Below are 19,590 nucleotides of genomic sequence, written 5' to 3' on the forward strand. Positions count from 1 at the left end.
AATGGACAAGCATGGGCGAATTTAATTCAGGTGACCATCATATCTACTACTGTGGTCTAGAATCCCTTAGACGAATTGGAGTAGCACTCATAGTCAAGAAAAGGGTGGGAAAAGCAGTACTGGGGTACAATCTCAAAAACGACAGAATGATCTCAGTACGAATCCAAGGCAAACTATTCAACATCACAGTAATTCAAGGCTATGCCCCAACCACTGAGGCCAAAGAAGCTCAGGTTGATCGGTTCTATGAAGACCTACAACACCTTCTAGAACTAACACCAAAAAAAGATGTCCTCTTCATCATAGGGGATTGGAATGCTAAAGCAGGAAGTCAAGAAATCACCGGGATAACAGGCAAGCATGGCCTTGGTGTACAAAATGAAGCAGGACAAAGGCTAATAGAGTTTTGCCAAGAGAACACGCTGATCATAGCAAACACTCTTTTCCAACAGAACAAGAGGCGCCTCTACACATGGACATCACTAGATGGTCAATATCGAAATCAGATTGATTATGTCCTTTGCAGCCAAAGATGGAGAAGCTCTATACAGTCAGTCAAAACAAGACCTGGAGCTGACTGTGGCTCAGATCATGAGCTGCTTCTTGTTGCAAAATTTCGGCTTAAATTGAAGAACGTAGGGAAAACCACTAAACCATTCAGGTATGACCTAAATCATATCCCTTATGAATAAACAGTGGAGGTGAGGAATAGATTTCAGGGATTAGACCTGATAGAGTGCCTGAGGAACTATGGTCAGAGGTCCGTAACATTGTTCAGGAGGAAGCAACTCAATCCCTCCCAAAGAAAAAGAAATGCAAGAAAGCAAAGTGGCTGTCTGATGAGGCTTTACAAGTAGCTGAGGAAAGAAGGGAAGTGAAAAGCAAGGGAGGAAGGGGAAGATATATCCAAATGAATGCAGATTTCCAGAGAATAGCAAGAAGAGACAAGAAGGCCTTCTTAAATGAACAATGCAAAGAAATCGAGGAAAACAATAGAATGGGAAAGAGTAGAGATCTTTTCAAGAAAATCGGAGATCTCAAGGGAACATTTTGTGCAAAGACGGGCATGATAAAGGACAAAGAAGGCAGGGACCTAACAGAAATAGATGAGATTAAGAAGAGGTGGAAAGAATACACAGAAGCACTATACAGGAAAGATCTGAATGTCCCTGATAGCCATGATAGTGCGGTCACTGAACTTGAGCTGGACATCCTAGAGAGTGAAGTCAAGTGGGCCTTTGGAAGCATTACTAGCAACAAAGCTAGTGGCGATGACGGTATTCCAGCTGAACTATTTAAAATCCTAAAAGATGATGCTGTTAAAGTGCTGCACTCAATATGCCAACAAATTAGGAATACTCGACAGTGGCCACAAGACTGGAAAAGGTCAGTTTACATTCCAGTTCCAAAGAAGGGCAATGCCAGAGTGTTCAAACTACCATACAATTGCTCTCATTTCACATGCCAGCAAGGTTATGCTCAAAATCCTACAAGCTAGGCTTCAGCAGTATGTGAACCGAGAACTACCAGAAGTACAAACTGGGTTTCCAAGAAGCAGAGGAACTAGAGATCAAATCATGGATCTCTAGTTCTGGATCATGGAGAAAGCAAGAGAATTCCAGAAAAACGTCTATTTCTGCTCCATTGACTATGCTAAAGCCTTTGATTGTGTGGATCACAACAAACTGTGGCAAATTCTTAAAGAGATGGGAGTACCAGACCACCTTACCTGTCTCCTGAGAAACCCGTACGAGGGACAAGAAGCAACAGTAAGAACAGGATATGGAACAACCGATTGGTTCAAAATTGGGAAAGGAGTACAACAAGGCTGTATATTGTCGCCCTGCTTATTTAACTTATATGCAGAGTACATCATGAGAAACGCCGGGTTGGATGAAGCACAGGTCGGAATTAAGATTGCCAGGAGAATTATCAACAACCTCAGATATGCAGACAATACCACCCTCATGGCAGAAAGCAAAGAGGATCTAAAGAGCTTCTTGTTGAGGGTGAAAGTAGAGAGTGCAAAAGCTGGTTTGAAACTCAACATTAAAAAAACAAAGATCATGGCATCTGGCCCCATCACTTCCTGGCATATAGAAGGGGAAGAAATGGAAGCAGTGACAGATTTTACTTTCTTGGGCTCCAAGATCACCGCAGACGGTGACTGTAGCCATGAAATTAAAAGTCGCTTACTCCTTGGGAGGAAAGCTATGGCAAACCTAGACAGCATAGTAAGAAGCAGAGACATCATCTTGCTGACAAAGGTTCGTATAATCAAAGCTATGGTTTTCCCAGTAGTAACGTATGGCTGTGAGAGCTGAACTATAAGGAAGGCTGAGCGCTGAAGAATTGATGCCTTTGAACTGTGGTGCTGGAGAAGACTCTTACGAGTCCCCTGGACTGCAAGGAGGTCCAATCAGTCCATCCTAAAGGAAATCAACCCTGACTGCTCATTGGAAGGACAGATCCTGAAGCTGAAGCTCAAATATTTTGGCCACCTAATGCGAAGAGAAAACTCCCTGGAAAAGACCCTGATGCTGGGAAAGATTGAAAGCAAAAGGAGAAGGGGACGGCAGAGGATGAGATGACTAGATAGCATCACCGATGCAATGAATATGAACTTGAGCACACTCCGGGAGAGAGCGGAGGACAGGAAGGCCTGGCATGCTATGGTCCATGGGGTCACGAAGAGTCGGACACAACTTAACGACTGAACAACAATAGGTCCAACATGATGGGATTAGTTCACAATTTAGTATTTCATGGCAAACTACACTTTATATGCAAATATGTTTAACTGTGCATTGAAGCCCTGCTACATCAACCAAAATTCTATCCAGTCTGCAGACATTATAAGACACAATGTTACATTGTAAAATCATGTCAACAAGAAGTCTTCCCATTTCAGGTTCTGTACTGGTAAAACTAAAATCAGCCTTGGTCCTTCCAAATGTAAAATAACCTCCATCTCATTCTAAAGCAATTGAATCTGATTCTGGCTTTCCTAAATGACAACTTCTATTATTTGAAAATTCACTTTGAGGTGACTGAAAGCGAGGAAGCAGCTGTTCAATAGATAAAAAGTCCCAAAGTGAGCTCTCAGCTCTTAAGTCCAAACTACACATTACATACAAATGTGGGTAACTCCAGCCTAATGACACTTACAAAAATTTAAAAGGTGAAATATGGGCCATGTAATCTTTCCCCTTAACCCACCCCACATGGCTTCTCTCCCCATGGAGTTTCAAATCTGTATTTGAAACCTCACTATGGGGAAGCTACTAGGGAAGAGCAATTTCAAGCAGGGAAACAAAAAGCAGGGAAAAGTTGAGCACCTGCCTCTTCTTCCCCCACCCCTTCTGATTGTCTGCTCTGAATCACCTCCTTATGAAGCAGCAGCCTTAGGGTAGTTGCCCACATTTGTGTGTAATGTTGGCTGTAAGAGAGGAGACAAATCCCACTGTTTATAATGAATTGCTCTTTGGCATAAATATGTCAGTTGGAAGAGATCTTCTTGAGCCTTCCAGGTAAATAATTCCAAAATAACGCTATTTTAGCTTCATACCTACAATTTAATTCCCCTTATCTCAACCCTGAGGAGTCAAATTCAAGACTTTTTAAAATGCGTATCCCACCCTGTTCCAAGGGCTCTGAGAGCCAAATTTCATTGTAAAAACAAAACTGAAATGCAGACTTCCAGCCTTCAATATTGCGCAAGACTTCCAACCTTCAATATTGCACAAGTTACCCAAATGCTAACACTGTTGTCCCCAGTGAAGTATTCACAGAATGCTCTTTAATTGGCAAAGTGTCAAAAGACTGGCTATCTTTTTAAACCTATCAAGTTTAAAAGGAGGGGTAGTATGGATTCCATTCCTTTCCCCAACTTCATACCCATAAAGTGCCTTGTAAACCAGGGGTAGGCAATCTTTTTAGGCCATGGGCACATTTGGCAATTGATAAATTGTCCTGGGAACCATTACAAAATGGCTCCCATGGAGAGGTGGCAAAGGACAAGTAACCTGCCCAAAAGAATGAGTACAAAGCACATGTGGAGGCTGAGCCAGCGCCATGGGTTTTCTAGAAAAAATTCCAACCCAAAGTAGTTTGATTTGCATAGGGTCATTTGCATTGGGAAATTTTCAGTTTGCATCATAAAATATTCTGATGCCCTAGAGCAGGGGTGGACTACTTGTGGCCCTCCAGATGTTCTGGCCTCCGACTCCCACCATCCCTCACCATTGGGTTTGCTAAAGCTGATGGAAGCCATAGGCCAGAACATTTGGAGGGCCACAAGGTGCCCAACCGTAGCCAAGAGAGAACTAATGGAGCATGTTTATTTTACTTATATTAGTAAACAAAGCTTAAAAAGTACCCCATGCTAATTTTTTGTCCCAATACATCACAAGTATTTGACCTGAAATATTTGAAGAAAAAAATTATAGCACATTTAATGTACTTTAAATATTATGTAGAAATTTTACTAGAATACTTGTACACATTTTAAAATAGAGGGTACTTCCCTTACATTGTTTAAATGTAAGTGGGGGGAAAAAACATATGTACTGAGAACAGTTGACACACTTACGGTGCTTGTTTAGACAGAAAAAAGTTCTACAACTCCCAGCATTTCCCAGGCTGTCCCAAACATGAATAGGATTGTGCTCTAAGTCAGCCTTCCCCAAGCTGGTGCCCTCCAGATGTGTTTGACTACAACTCCAAGGATCCCCTAGTCAGCATGGTTGGCTGCACTAATTAATTTTAGCACCCCAAAGGAACTCCGCATTATATGCTGACAACCACTCATCCATTTCAACAGAATTTAGGTCTCCTCCACTGAGGTTGCTGGGGCACCTTCAGTTTCACTGTCACTACTTATTAGCTCCATTTCACACTGAGACATATGTATTTCAATGACATATATGTATTCTCTCACATACTTGCTAAGGATAATCACTTGAAAAACATTAATTACAGCTTTGAAACTGCCAAGCTAGTCTAATATTGCATTTGCAATTGACATACATTCATTTTTACTAATTAACTTTTGAAATGGAATTTTTTTCACTGAAAAATAACATACTGGAAAAAAATTCCTCCCCACGTTAGTGTGTTGTGGCTCAGACCAGTGAACAACTCCTTTGAATCCACAGTTTGCAGTACCAACAGATACCTATTTCACAGCAAGCCCAACTGCTGGTAAGAAAATGTGTTAACTTTTTCTTTGAAAAAGTGGGAGCAGTAGAGCACCAAGAAAAGTCTCTGGGGACACATTAGTGCCCACAGCACCATGTTGCCTACCCCTGTTGTAAACAATGTAAGAGAACTGCAGGTGTTGTTTTCCTATAGGTTCTTCCATTAGCACACTAGCACCTGTAACATTCAGATTCAAACATGCAGCAGTGTGCAAATTCCAGAAGAAAAGACTCACTTCATTGGCCCTGCTCATGTGTTGGGTGCTAGTCTTTTAAACTTTACAGAAGAACAGTGAGATGAACCCACAGAAAAGTGTTTTCTATCACACTAGTTAAAATTCAAAAGGAACCTAAGACACTTGCTTTACACAAAGCATTTATATCTGCAAAGGGTTTTCCAGAATAACTAAAATATTTTAACAGCTAAAATGTTCAATAACTGAAGCACTTGCAACTTCAAAAGGAAATCCCACATGACTTAAGGTAACAATTAAGTGTGAGAATATAGCTGAAAATATTTGCATTTATCAGTGGAATTATCAGTGTTTTCATATCAATAGTTAATGTTCCTCTAGTTAACTATATAAATTTAGTTATGACAACTTAATCACAAAACCTGCTGTGTATATAATGTATGAAATGAATATATTATTTTAAATAATCCCTAAAATGCTGAAAGCTCTCCTAAGTGGCATGGGGAAACGTAGTGGCCTGAGAACCTGACAATCAAATCCCATTCAGGCATGAGAGTCAGTGGGTCAGTTTGCATATTGTGGTGACAAACTGTGGGTTAACTGGCCCAATGACTCTTAAACCACTATGTTTCTCCACGCCACTTACAAGAGCTTTCAGCATTTTAGGAATTATTTAAAAGAATTATATTCATTTTATATGTACACAGCAGATTGATTAACCCATGATTTGCTGGGCTGCAGATGAGGTGCTTCTTGTTTTTGTAAACAACCTCTGACTGGGGCAATCGGAGGTTGTGAGCATGATGTGAGAACCCAGAGCACGGGGTTATTTAGGGACTAAACAACCCAGCTGGTAACTGAACAACAAACAATAAGTTAACCACTGGGTTGTTTGGCCAGTAACAACCCAACGGTTTGGATTTGCATGTCAAATTAATTTAAATAAACCAGAAGCAACTTACATACAGTGCACATCCCTGTGAATCGTGGGTTAAATAATTTGCTGCCATGATGTGCAAACTGGGTTATTAGATAACCCTGAGCCAGTCACTCTTTTAGCTTAAGTTACCTTACAGGTGGAAGCATCTGAATGGAAATGTTCAAGCAGACTTCAACACTGATGCAGTGATATTGCATCATACTTCTGTGAACAACCACCATTTATCTATTTACTCAGTCTATTTATAAGCCGCCCTTCAACGTGAATGTACAATTAAAATAACAGATACAGTAACTCACATAAATAATTAAAAAGACAGGAGCAGCAGCCACAATGTAGTAAGAATTTAAACCACATTTATTGAGTAAAACTATCTAGTTGCATTAGGCTTCCTGAATACACTGTACTTTTTATTGGTTCAGACCAAACTTTTGTGGAACGCAGTAAACTTTGAGCTAATTTTACAATATCACACTCTTTACATGCCTGGTCTCTTGGGCAGCATATGTCTTAAGTTTCACAAACTATTTGCAAGACTTCCCAGTATGAGTTGACCAGCACAATGCAAATATCATTGCATATCATTTCTGCTCTTGATGAGTTATGTTTAGTAAAGGCCTTAATCTGGACTCACTCTATTTTCCAGACCCACTGGGCCTAGAGGATGTTCTATCATTTCCCCCCATTTTGAAATTGATATCTTGTCCTTTCTTGAAGGGTCAAGGCAGGTAGAACGTTATGCCAAATTATATACATAAATCATTTCCTACTCATTTAACCAAACCTGTGCATCAAACGCCAGTCTAAATATTGTACTCTTCCCTCATTTCAGGAAACTGGCTGCTTGGTCACTGTCAGGTTGAGTACACGGTAAGACTACATGCAACATAAGCCTACTTATAGTTTTAATTAATGAGGCCTAGAAGTACCAAGATTGAAGATCTCAGTTCTCCAAGCAGATTTAACACGTTCTTTAAATTAATGTTGCACAACAATCAAAACAAGTGGGAGTCAAGGATGACTTCACTCCTCTTCCATGGTTCAAAACTCATAGGCACAATCCAGCTAAAACTAAGCATTTCTAAATAATTTAAAAGGGGAGTTAACCGTGTGTTTATATTTCTCCCTCTAAATGGAATTTAAAAACACTTAGTTTCAGCTGGATTATTTCCTAACAGCACAATCCAACAGGTCTACTCAGAAGTAAACCCCATTCAGTTAAATGGGGCTTGTTCCCAAGTCAGTTAACTTAAGTATCTAAGAGAGCAATCCTATACCCCCTAGAGAGCATATGGGGGAACACTGGATCCCAGAAACTGAACAATCCTAGGTCAGAACCAGGGCTCCAATCTTGGAGCCCAGAAACTGCTCTCCCTGCCCCCTTGTAGCTGGTGCGGTTCTCTCTGAGGTGGCTATGTCTCTGCACTCAGAAACAGAGCATAGAGATAGGGAAAAGGAAGCAGTCCCAGAGGCAGGGAGGAGACTGCAGAAGCTCCTCCTTGCCTCCCCCTCCTTGAAGCCAGGTGAGATGGGCAAAATCACCTGACTAGCCAAAATGCATGCTGGTTGGAGCACAGAGATTATCCCCTCCTTGCTCCAGCCACCCTTCATAGGACAGTTGGCAGCCTCTGATTTCAGAGGCTGGTGACTATCTGGATAGGATTGCGCCCTAAGCATGCCCTCATATCTGAAGACAAATTAAACAGATTATTTCAGATATATTATTTATATCATCCTTATTTATCTGCTTTTGTGAAAGTGTATAAAAGCTTATCTTAAAGCCACGGTTTAGTATAAAAGGTATTTGCATAGACATTCAAAGTTCCTCAACAGAGATTAAAATGTCTTATTATAGAACTGCTACAGACACAAATAAACTAAGTCACTCCTCAGAGTGCACCATGTTTCAGATCTTGAACCCTGACAACTTTTTGGAGAGCTAAGAACTGTATACATTTAATGTACTTCTCAGTCCTATTTTACCCATCTTTAAAAAATAAAGGGAAAGGACCAGTATTTGCTTCACTGTAAAACTGAAAATAGGAAGGAACAATGAGACTGCTAAAAATGTGTTTCTTCCAATAATAAAACTGTTTAAAATACATTTAAGTCAAGAAAAATTAAACTTCCTCTGTAAGACTTGATTTTGAACACGCACATGCACTTGCTCAAGAAATATATCCCTGCCAACTGTTGATCTTTGACACTATAGCAACAAGTGAACATTTGTTCTGGAGGAATGCAGAGTATGTGATGGGGGAAGGGATGTGGTCACAACTTTAAGTCAGCTAGCTAGACTTAACAAAAAAGTTAATTGGAACTACAGGCTATCAGCTGCATTACATGTAGTTTGCAAGCAATTTCTATAGATCTGAGAACAAAATTTGAGTCAGTTGAGAACAAAATTTGAGTCAGTGAAATAATTGCATTAATGTAACTGGAAACAGAACTGTATTATACATTACCATCTTAAATTATGAGGTTGTATTCTGTGTGGCTTAAACACTTGAATTCAAATTATTATGCAGACTTCGACATTTTATCTAAATTTAAAGGAAAGTAAAAGTATCCACGGGTAATTCTCCAGCTGACTATACAGGGATCTACAAATGTGTGCTAGGCTTGAGAGCCAACCATTGTTTCCAATAGCCAGCAGGGCTCAACATTCATATTTCTGTTCAACAGGGTTGGACTTTCCATTTGTCAAGCTCAAGGTAGTCAGCTAGATGTGTGTGATGCCCTATATCAGGAGTGGGCAACTTGGCACCCTCCAGATATTTTGGTCTATAACTTTAATCATTCTACACCACTGGCTCTGCTAAGACTGATGGGGTTGGAAGGTCTCACATTCCCCACCCCTGCCTTATACATTTTACCTAGAATACAAGTGGGCAACGCACAGGCTAGGTGCAGCCCTTGGAGGCCCTCAGAGTGGCCAACACAGGTTCCCAACCCTCTGCCCCTGAATTTCCCTTTGCTGCCACCACATTTTTCCTGTCACTCCAAGTCAGCAAGCTGGGAGAAGTGCAGTTTTCACAAGTTCATCATTCCTATGCGCTGCCTTTCCCATGTAAATCATGCCTCACCAGCCCAAACAGCTGAGCAGCATGGTTTGGGGGCGCATGACTAAGATGGGGAGGATGGCACACAAGGAATATTAACCCTCCCCATGAATGAACAAATGTATCTGTGTGTTTCAATGAACGTGGGAAGGGTGTGTGAGAGACAGGTTGTGTGTGGTAGAGACAGAGAGAATGTGTGTGTATGAATAAGGGAGGAAAGGCTGTGTGTCTAAAGTGTGTGTATGAATGGGAGGAAGGGGAATGCTGGCCCTGGCCATGCCCAACACGGCATGTGGCCCTTGGGGGAAAACAGTTGCCTACCCCTAGAAGATACAAGTGAACAGAAACAAGGCTTTAGAGGCTTCTATGGGGGAAATTCAGGAGGACATATCCTACATCCTAAAAACAGCCCTTCAAGAGCAGATATTGGCATCATGAGAAGGTATAAGAACAGAAATACTTTGATAATGTTCATATGAATGTACAGTTCAGGAAACAGGGTGTGTGCTCATCCTTTTTCTTTGCTTTACTGCTTCTCTGTGGTCCAATTATTACTGAGGTAATATCTGAATGACATGGTAGCAATTCTGGCAAAACTGTAGAGCCAGGATCTATTGCACGACCCTAGTAACTTATGGAGTTCCAACAACATGGGGTTTGCCCTCATATCACTAGTTCCAATGCTACAGCCATTGGAGAACAGAATAGGATTATGTTCGAATTTTACTAAACTGCAGTAATTTGTTATTATTATTTATGGTAACATCAGGTCACATTCAAGTACAGTGATCAGTGGTTTACCTTTTTTCTTTTTTAGTGGGGATATTAACATGACTAAAGAAACCTTGCTAACAAACTGATCATGATAAACATGTGGGTCAGCATATGCACCCATTGGATTCACTTGTGTACAGCATTCAGCAGCATTAGACCAGAGAAAATAAGATTTTTAACCTGCTTCATATCAAAAAGCTGAGGGCATGAAACATTTAACCTAATTTCACTAGATTAGAATTAAAAAAAAAACCATTAAGAGTTAATGGTTAAACTCATTAGAACTCCCTGTCCCTATTCTTCCACCACTACTCAGTTCTTTGTTCGGTTTATTCAAGACCCTTCAGCACCAATAATATGCATTAACCAGAGTACGGAGCTTTGATGTGGGAAAATATTCCAATCCCTATTTCGATAAGAAGTTCACGAGATGAAATCACTCTTACCCTAAATTTACCTCACTATATTGTTAAACTGCAACACTGATCACAGCTCCCTGGTAGAAGGGTAGAATACAAATATACTAACAACTTTAGAAGTACTTTTTTCCAGCTTCAAGGAATATTAGCATTCATAAAGGCAATAGAAAAGATACACATTTTCATAAGTTAACTTAAAATATGCATTTTAAATATTTTAGGGGAAGTTGTATACAAAAATATGTATTGTAGGGGAAATGGTATACAATTTAAAACTGCTGAAAAGACGGTTATGACTGAACACATGGAAGAACAAACTGATCCATCTATTCCAACTACAACTGCTACCATCCCTGACCACTGGCCAGGGTGGCTAGAGATGATGAGAACTGCAGTCCAAAACATTTGGAAGGATCAAGGCTGGGTAAGGCTGTCCTTAAACCATAGTTTAGCATGTTAAGAACAAGCTGCAGCAAGCCTCAGGCTTGCATACGCCACCCCTTTCTGTGTAGCTGCAAGGAGGATTCACATCCTTTGACATGTGCTTTTGCTTAACCACAACTTGCCATGCCCTCTGAACCAACAAACTGCAATTAATGTTAACTATGGTTTGTCTGAAAAAAGCCAACTTGAACTTGTAGTTTCAAACAGACTGTATTTAACATTAATCACAGTTTATCAGTTTGGATGACACCAGAAGCTGTGATTAAGCAAAAACAGAAGTGAAAGCTTCCAAACTTCTCATTGCAGGTGTACAGGAGGAATGATGAGCGCACGAGCCTGACCCTTCTGCAGCTCCTTCTTATCACGCCTGAACCAGGCCAATGGCACTTTTCAGGTCCCATATGTATCTCTGTAATGCTACACTTGAGCTTACACATCTACTAGACAATGCAAGGAGTTCAATTTATTTTGCACTATGCAGCTGTTGGAATTGTAGCTGATGGGAGCGTATAGGCTCATAAACAAAGCTCATGAAAGCCAACAAGCAGAGAATGCAAGTATAGGTGTATGCATTTTCTGACTCAGATTTGCTAAGAGGCTGAAACTCGTCTCTATGTATAGTTTGCATTCTAATGGCATGACTCTCACTTTAATAGCAGGTTATTGGTATGAATGCTGTTTCAGGATGCAACATGGAGCATTTATTCTGGTACTACTATTTTTGCCCACAGCACAGAGATCCCCAAGATAGTAAGGTATGTATTAATTATAAGCCCTAAAGTCCTAGAGAAGGGGAAAAGGACATAGTCTTTGTGTTAGGATATTATAATTCAAATAAATCTTGCTCTTTATCCAGTTGGATATTAGAGTTATTCAATTGATTCACACAGCCCAACTACAGCTTCTTCTTTTTTTAATGATAGCATCTGGTTACTTTAAGATGCACAGCTCAGAAACAAGATTATGATTCTAGAAGTACAAGGATAAGCATGCATAATTTAGTATGATAGGCAAAAACTCTACTATACCTTGACAAGTGGACTATAACATATAAAACCAAAAGATTAAGGCTACATTAGTTTATTGACAGCGGTGTGAGAAGTGAAATTTTTCCATGATTGCTCAAAAGCAATCTCACTGGGCATTTGGCAGATCTTTTTACTGAGGCGCTACAGGTCTAAAAAGTACAAATCTTGCTTTGAATCTGATGCACAAACACAAAGGGGGAAACCTTCCTAGAAAGGAATTCATGCCAGCTCAGCTGGTACCAGCTTCTTATTTACCTATGTTACGAAAATTATATTCCATTAAATATTTGAGACTGTTCTGTACTTGTCTGAAGCAATTATTACTTTGCAAATAATACAATAAAGAAACAGAATCCCCATCTAGAAGCCTCAACAACTGAATTATAAAAGTGACACTTATTCCTATTGCAATTTGTTTTCTCTTTGCATATTAGAACTGCACTTATGTGACCAATCATCTTCACTCATTTTACAAGAAAACTGCTTAACATTCTATGAAAAACGCAAATTTCTTTTCTAAGGAACAACACTGCTTAATTCAATTTCAAACAGGGATATAACATATGTTTAGCTAGTTACCACATATTTGTATAACAGATAAAGTCAGACCATCTAAATCGTTGATACTACTGCATAACATGAGCAGGAACAAATATAATCAGCTTGCTCATTACAAGCTTACATCAGAATTCAAAGAATGGAAGTAACTGGTGATGAATGCTTTATCTAACCTTCAAAACAATGGGAAGATAAACTTCATCATGGTCCAATTTGGACATAATGCTAAACCACAGGTTAGTGTTATGAGAATGAGCTGCAGTCAGCCTCAGGCACCTCCCCTTCCAGCATAGCCCCAAGTAGATTTGAAGCTTCTGCTTCCATTTTAGATTAGCCAGTTGTAAGAACCCCAGTAACCAGAGACTTAAGTATGGCTACTGGAAACAATCCAGTTTTGTAAATCATGGTTTGAGATGTGATTGTTTCCACTAACCATAGTTAAGATTAAGTTTGCCAAGTTGTCCAAACCTGATGAACTGCGGTCAATGCAAAACAGAAGCAAAAGCTTCTAAAATTTTTCACACAGCATCAGAGGCAATGTGGAGAGTGTGCGATCCCAAGCCTTGCTGTGGCTCATTCTTGTAACTCTAAACTATAGTGTAGCATTATGTCTGAACCAGCCCAATGTAATTTAGTTCAGACGTGAGAAACCTTTCCCTGCTGCTATGCTACTTCCTCCTTAAGAGAATAAAGTCTAAGTAACAAAAGGATGGCTGTGAGACTAAGCAAACTAATTTGCTGTTTCCACCTGCTGGCAGTAAGTGGCAAAAAGTGTTGTTCAGGTGTTTTTTTAGTAGTAGTTCAGGCAAGTAACACTAACCCAAATAATCTGCCAGAACTGTGATAACAGTTAAAACCTATTCACTTATGAAAACACTGCTGAACTACAGAAGTCAGTTGCTGAAAAACACTAGTGGTATAGTCTAATACAATCCATTTCAAACATAGCCCTTGTCTTATTTACTTAGAAACTCCTCGTTGTAGAGTTTTAATTTGACATATGATGTGCCAACTTGCAAAATAACTTGTACAATGCTTCACAGAGGAAGTTAGCAAAGTAAAAACCACAACTTCCTGTATACAACAAACATACCCAAGAAAAGTCTGTCACTGTCCCTACTAAGCATTTCTTGGCTCATATTTTACAGAGTAAGAAATCTGGTACAACTGTACATTTCAAACCACAGCAGTTACCAAGAAGCAGCTAACACACCTTCTGAAAGAATGGCTTCTTTCAAGTAAAGAAGAACATCTGCAAATTTTCTGACATCATTCACCAACTGCATGATGTACTCTGGATCCACAACAGTGCTGTCATAGCAGTCAGAGTTGGAGCTAATGCTGCTCAGAGAACTGCTCTTGGTGCTGCGCCCCATCCCCCAGTTTCCTGAATTAGAGATGGTGAAGAAATTGGAGGTAGACAGTTTGGTTAATCCTAAACCACGCTTGTTGCCGCCACCGTTCTGTCGCAACATCCCAGCCACTGCAGAACTTATGAAATTTCCAGAGTTAACATTCAGTGTTACTTAGGGTCCATCTGCCAAGCAAAAATGTTCTGAGGAAAGAAAAACAAATACAAGTATGATTCAGCTAAAAAGAAAACAGGAATGCAAATAAACATAAATTTTAAACATTATTTAAATACTAAGCTGCTGGACGCACCTTTTAATATTAAAAGTGTTCACATATTAAGACAAAGAAAATAGCACACGTTCACTAAATATCTTAACCGAATATCTTTACAAAACTATTCTCTAGGATGTTACACTGAAAATTTACACCGTTAGCAGGCCATTTTCTTCTCAGGGTTATTTCACAGTTACTTCTGAGGAGACAGTACTCTCCTCAGAAGGGGAGTCAGAGATCCGACCCCCTGACCCCTCACAGCAGGTGTGGAAAGAAACACACTGCTAGCCTCCAAGGTCAGAAAAGCAACCTCTGGGAGGGGGGGAATGGGGGCACTTTGGTGAGCTGGAGAGGCCAAGACATGAGCTATCCTGAGGCCTCCCCAGCCTCCCCCCCCCCGAAACAAAAAAGCCTGTCTAGCGAAAAATGCAGGGCAGGATGACAGGGAGGCAATCTTTGCCTCCACCACTCATCCCACCCTGCACTGCATGATCAGAAGCTTCCGAGTTCGGGGGCTTCCCATCATCATGGGCACTATCTACAGAAATGTGTCCTAAACCAAACTATTAAGAACTTTGCTTACACAGGTCTCAAATAATTGGTGTCTGTCACAATCAATTCAATCCTATTTTATTCTAGGAACACTTGAATGCATACTGTTAAGTATTTAAGATTAACTAATCTTGCTATTAAAACACAAGATATTCTTTTATTTTTGAAAAGTGAAGTGATGTATAAACCTCATTTGTGTTTTAAGGAGATGCTGAGAATGTGTTTTCAGCAGGTAAACAGCAAGTTGGTCAATGCTGCAATGGGTACATCTCCTACAGCTTTACAAACAAGGCAATACTTGAAACTATTATTAGGTTGAAAAAAACTACTTTTGTTTATGTAGAGATATCTTACTAATGTTCTGGAGAAATAGGGTTAAACAAATCATTTGGATTAAGTCTGAACTTCAATTCTTTTACAGTTAATACTTGAACATGTACGTCTGTCCCTCTACTCAAAAATCAACAGTGTTCCAGATAATGGAATGTTTCCATTCAGCATTTTACTATAAATACCTTTGCAGCTACTTAATCTTTGTTTAAAAGCAACATGCATAATACTGCACACTGAGAAATGTCCACAAAGTATGAAAACAAGCCATGTCAACAATGCAGACTGGTTCACTGAACCCTATGGGAAGAAGACCATCCCAGGTGAAGTTTTCTTTAAACCGTGTTATGCAAAAGCTTTGTGCAACGTTCCTAAGTTCCCATATGCCTTTTCACAGCCAGAAAACTGTTCTGCAATCTTACTCTTCCACTTTACTATTTCCTTCTTTTAAAACACAGAGGTCTCTTGTAGCTTTGTATCCTGAAGCTTTGATAGGTTGTACTTAGATCCACACTCATCTTAAAACATTTACAATGCTTGTTAATTGGAATTCACTATCACCCACAACTTTAAAAATGGCAACTATTCAGTTTTGAGATATTCAAACTTGTTTCTGATGTGAGGTCTACACTACATTATTAACTATCCTTCCCAGAGCCACACAGCAGAAAGAGCCCTGGGCATTACTGCAGCTATTATGCCATATAGATGGCTTTATCAATTCAAAACTTTCATCTACATTGTTTCAAGTATTTTAATCGCTCCCCCCCCCCTTAGACAATATGTATTTTATTATAGGAGAAATACTTCCCATCTCCCCCCAAAGGAGATAGGCTCTATAGTTAGACTGATCCTCTACAATGTAGAGTTTCATGTTGTCAGAAGTCAGTCCTCCTGGCTTCAGTGCACTCCCCCCTTTCCCCCCACCAAATGCCTACAGAGTCGCTGCCCAGTTCCTATAACCATGCTCAGAGTTACTTTGCTAAAAGCAGAACTCGGAGCAGATGTTCAAACGAACCGAAGTTTCTCCCACCGAGTTAAAAGCTAGGGAAGTGTAAGGAGAAGAGAACTGGCAACAATGCGTTTATTAACAGAGACAGAGGGTGACAAAATTAACAGAGGAAAAAAAGAGTACAAAAACTGTTGACAAACATATGCACGAGGAAAGCAACCCTCCGGATTTGAGCAAGAGAGGCGCCTGAGCGCCCGCGCCCCCTTCAGAGGAATATCTGGCATTCCTAGCAAGGCGCGCGCCCGCGCCCTCTCCCCCCGCCCCCAATTCCCTCCAAGCTGCAGCAGTCGGTCCAGGGCCCCCTTCAGCAGCGGCCCGTGCATGTGCAGCCAGCTGCCAAATCGCACGTCCTCCTCCTCCCGCTGCTGTTCATACCCAGGATTTAAATACAATCGAAAGCAGACGGCTCGGGCTACAAACACAGAGAGAGGAAGGGCGGGGGGAGAAAGAGAAAGCCAGCGACTTGTGGTAGCAACTCGGAGAACGGCGGGACAAGAGGATGGGGTGTTAAGAAACTGGGGTGGGGGAAAGGGAGCTGCGAATAGGATCCCCCTGGCTCCCCGGCCCTCCCCGCGCCATGTCGTCTGAGAAGGCACTGGGGGGGGGGGGCGCAAGAAGGGGAGGCGGTCAATTTAGGAACGACAAGACACCCCAAACTAGGGAGGGTAGGCGGGCGGAGGGGAACGTTGTCGAGGGGGACCCCGAGCCCCAGAGAGCGGCGCTGTTCGACCCAGAGGCGGGCGCGCGGCGCGTGGGGGCAGCTCGTCTCCCCCCTCTCAAGACCTCGCTCCCACCCCGTGGTTTACCTCACGGCGCGCCGCAACGGCTCCATGTGGGAGTGGGGCGCCCTGAAGAGAAACAGCGAAAGAAGGGAGGGTGCGCGCGCGAATGCTGAGGGAGGCGAGGGGTTGACAGACGTCGTTACCTGCCTCTCCAGAGAGTCCAGACCCAACCCCCGTCACCCGCGCGCTCGCCACAGCTGAGTTCAGTTATGCTTACCCGAGTGGCCGAGAGCGAGGAGAGAAAGGCGGGGGGGGGGGGAACAGCCCTACAGCCGGCGCGAGGACGCGGCTGTCGACGGCTCCGAATCCTCGGGCGCGAGGAGCAGCCGCCGCCGCCGCCGCAAGCGCCGCCACATCCCCTCCGCCCGTTGAACTCCTCCCTCCCCTTCCTTCCCCTCGCCACACAACACACTGCCGGAGCGGCCAACGCCGTCGCCGCCCGCACACCCGGCCGCTCCCCTGCCCGCCCCTCTCGAAGCGCCGCCTCCCATTGGGCAGCTTCGCGCACCCGGGGCGTGGCCGACGCTGAGGAAGCGGCAGGTACAGGGGGCGAGCGGCGAGTTCTCCGCTTCTCCGGGCGCTTCGCTCAGGCGGCGCGCAGCACGTTGGCTCGGGTTGGTGTTGCGTGCGTCGCCCGCGTGTGAACGCAGACGCCTAGCTCGCATCTCGTTCTCTAGATCTAATATACGTTACCCTGGGGGTGGGGGTGGGGAGGAGCCACACACTCTCCAGTGGTTCCAGCTGACCCGATTTTCTGGTGCCTGCCGTTCGTTATAATCCACGCCCTTGGTTTGCCCCGTTTGAATTTGGGGGAGATTTGCGGTTAGAAGCCGTTTTGCAAATCCGTTGAGGTAAACTGCGATTGAACATCTCCAGGCTTCGTTCTGCTCCCTCCGGAGTGGGTGCATGTATCTAGCACAGGCATGCAAATGCAGATGTATCTAGATCACGTGTATGATTCTACACGCAAGTGCCTAGCACATGTGTGTAGAATCATAGAATGGAGAGGACCCTGTAGGCCGGTTGCCTAGTCTGCCCTGTGCTGAGTGCAGGAAATTCGGAGACGGCATCCCCAACAAACTGTCCAGAAGGCCTCCGCAAGGCAGAGCCCACTCTCTTTTCTGGCACACTAAAACATAGCATTTTAGTGCATAGCCTGCGCTTCACACAGGTAAGGATCGTTCTGTTTTTCTAACATTTATTTGACCTGCTACATGAATATCCTCTTTGCTTTTAAATCAGGGTGGGACAGGCAAATAAATAGAGTAAAATTCAGCCTTCCCCAATCTGGGTCCCCCAGGTGCTTTAGCCTACAACTCCTATCCTTGATGGTTAGCCATGCTGGCTGGGTCCGGAGAGCGTTGGAGTCCAACATCAGGAAGGATTCTGGTTGGAGAAGGCCTGTAAATGAATGCAGCATACAGAAGACGAAGAGATTTCTACAGCATGCAGTGGTTGGGCCTTCAGGCCGCGCACCTTGGGATGAGCCTAGGAATGTTAAAAGTAACCAAGACTGTTCCAATTTATAATTCAGTGTAAAGTTCAGGATATGGAGTGATATTCTCTGCACCACAGCCTACCATGGCAACCAAAGACCCTGGTACTATTTTATTACAGCTGCTATGTATCTGTATGCTGTAGGCTAGAGGTGGCTCAGTATGTGTATTTGTGGGGTTGGATGGGCTGGACTCAAATGAAACAGTTAAGAAATTATTTGGGGGCCAGAAATTTATTTTTCCACACAAACTGAAGCTCTTGTTGAGTGGTCAGGCTCCATGGCTCCATAATAAAGCTGTTACATAGGAACAGGTCAGGTGATTTGTTCATCTATTAAAATTAAGGCATTGCACTAATACAAATAAGGACATTGAGATGCATGTTACATTAAAAAACAACAACACCAAATTATGTAGCATTGAAGTGTGAAGTGTGTATTTCTTATAAGAGACACTCTGAGTTCTAAAGTATTTTGATTAAAAATTGGAGGACCCCCCCAGAATCCACACAACATTGCCTTTGGTCCTGGGACCAGCTTGTGGGATACAAGTTAGCCAGCCCTCTCCAGATGAACCAACAGCTGTGGCAGGTGACACCCAATTTTAAAGCATGTAAACTGCCTAGCCACCTTGGGAGGCCTTCTTTGGATTCCCCTTACAGTTGAACAGTGACCAGCTTCCCTGCCAACATGGAGCTTTGAACATTAGCAGTGATCTTTTAAGATCTTGGCCTTGTCTCAAGAATCCGCAGCTCAGTGCTTGCAGTGTGCTACTGTTCATGCTGAGCATAGCTAGAAATATGAGAGGAATCATTCCATTCTTTAGTTTTGCTGCATCATTCAGCCTTCCCCAATGTGATGCCCTCCAGCTGTGTTGGACTCAGCTCCTATCATCCCTGCCCATTGGCCATGTTTGGGGCTGATGGAAGTTGCAGTCCCAAACATCTGGGAAGCACCATGCCGGGGGAGGCTGGCATAAGACAATGATTTGGTTGGACTCCCCAGCAGAATTTCATACTTACAAGCAGGTGAAAGCCACCATGGATTCAAATGGACATTTTTGTTATTGTTTCGAGTCTTCCTGTAATAGACTTTCCATCCTTTCATTTCCTTTTCATGGTGTTTGCTAAATAACATGATCCACTCAGCAAGCTTTAATTAAAGACATCCCTTGTT

At 42.4% G+C, this 19,590-nt stretch overlaps 1 protein-coding gene across 2 annotated transcripts in view; it reads right to left on the reverse strand.

Moving 5' to 3' along the window:
• The window catches only part of ARHGAP29 (Rho GTPase activating protein 29), a 93,351-nt gene extending 76,019 nt beyond the window's left edge, over positions 1-17,332 (reverse strand). Inside the window, exons 1-2 of one of the 2 annotated variants that reach the window (XM_084851807.1) lie at positions 17,137-17,332; positions 13,831-14,172 (exon numbers count right to left, since the gene is read on the reverse strand). In XM_084851807.1, coding sequence (XP_084707933.1) covers positions 13,831-14,092 — 262 coding nt within the window. In that variant the 5' untranslated portion in view covers positions 14,093-14,172; positions 17,137-17,332. Of the gene's footprint in view, positions 1-13,830; positions 14,173-17,062 lie in introns of both variants that reach the window. The other variant, XM_084851808.1, reaches the window with a different exon arrangement.
• Positions 17,333-19,590: the final 2,258 nt, after the last annotated feature.

This window comes from Heloderma suspectum, chromosome 4 (assembly GCF_057233095.1).
Source record: "Heloderma suspectum isolate Gila_16-S chromosome 4, 16-S_ref, whole genome shotgun sequence".
Taxonomy (NCBI): Eukaryota; Metazoa; Chordata; class Lepidosauria; order Squamata; family Helodermatidae; genus Heloderma; species Heloderma suspectum.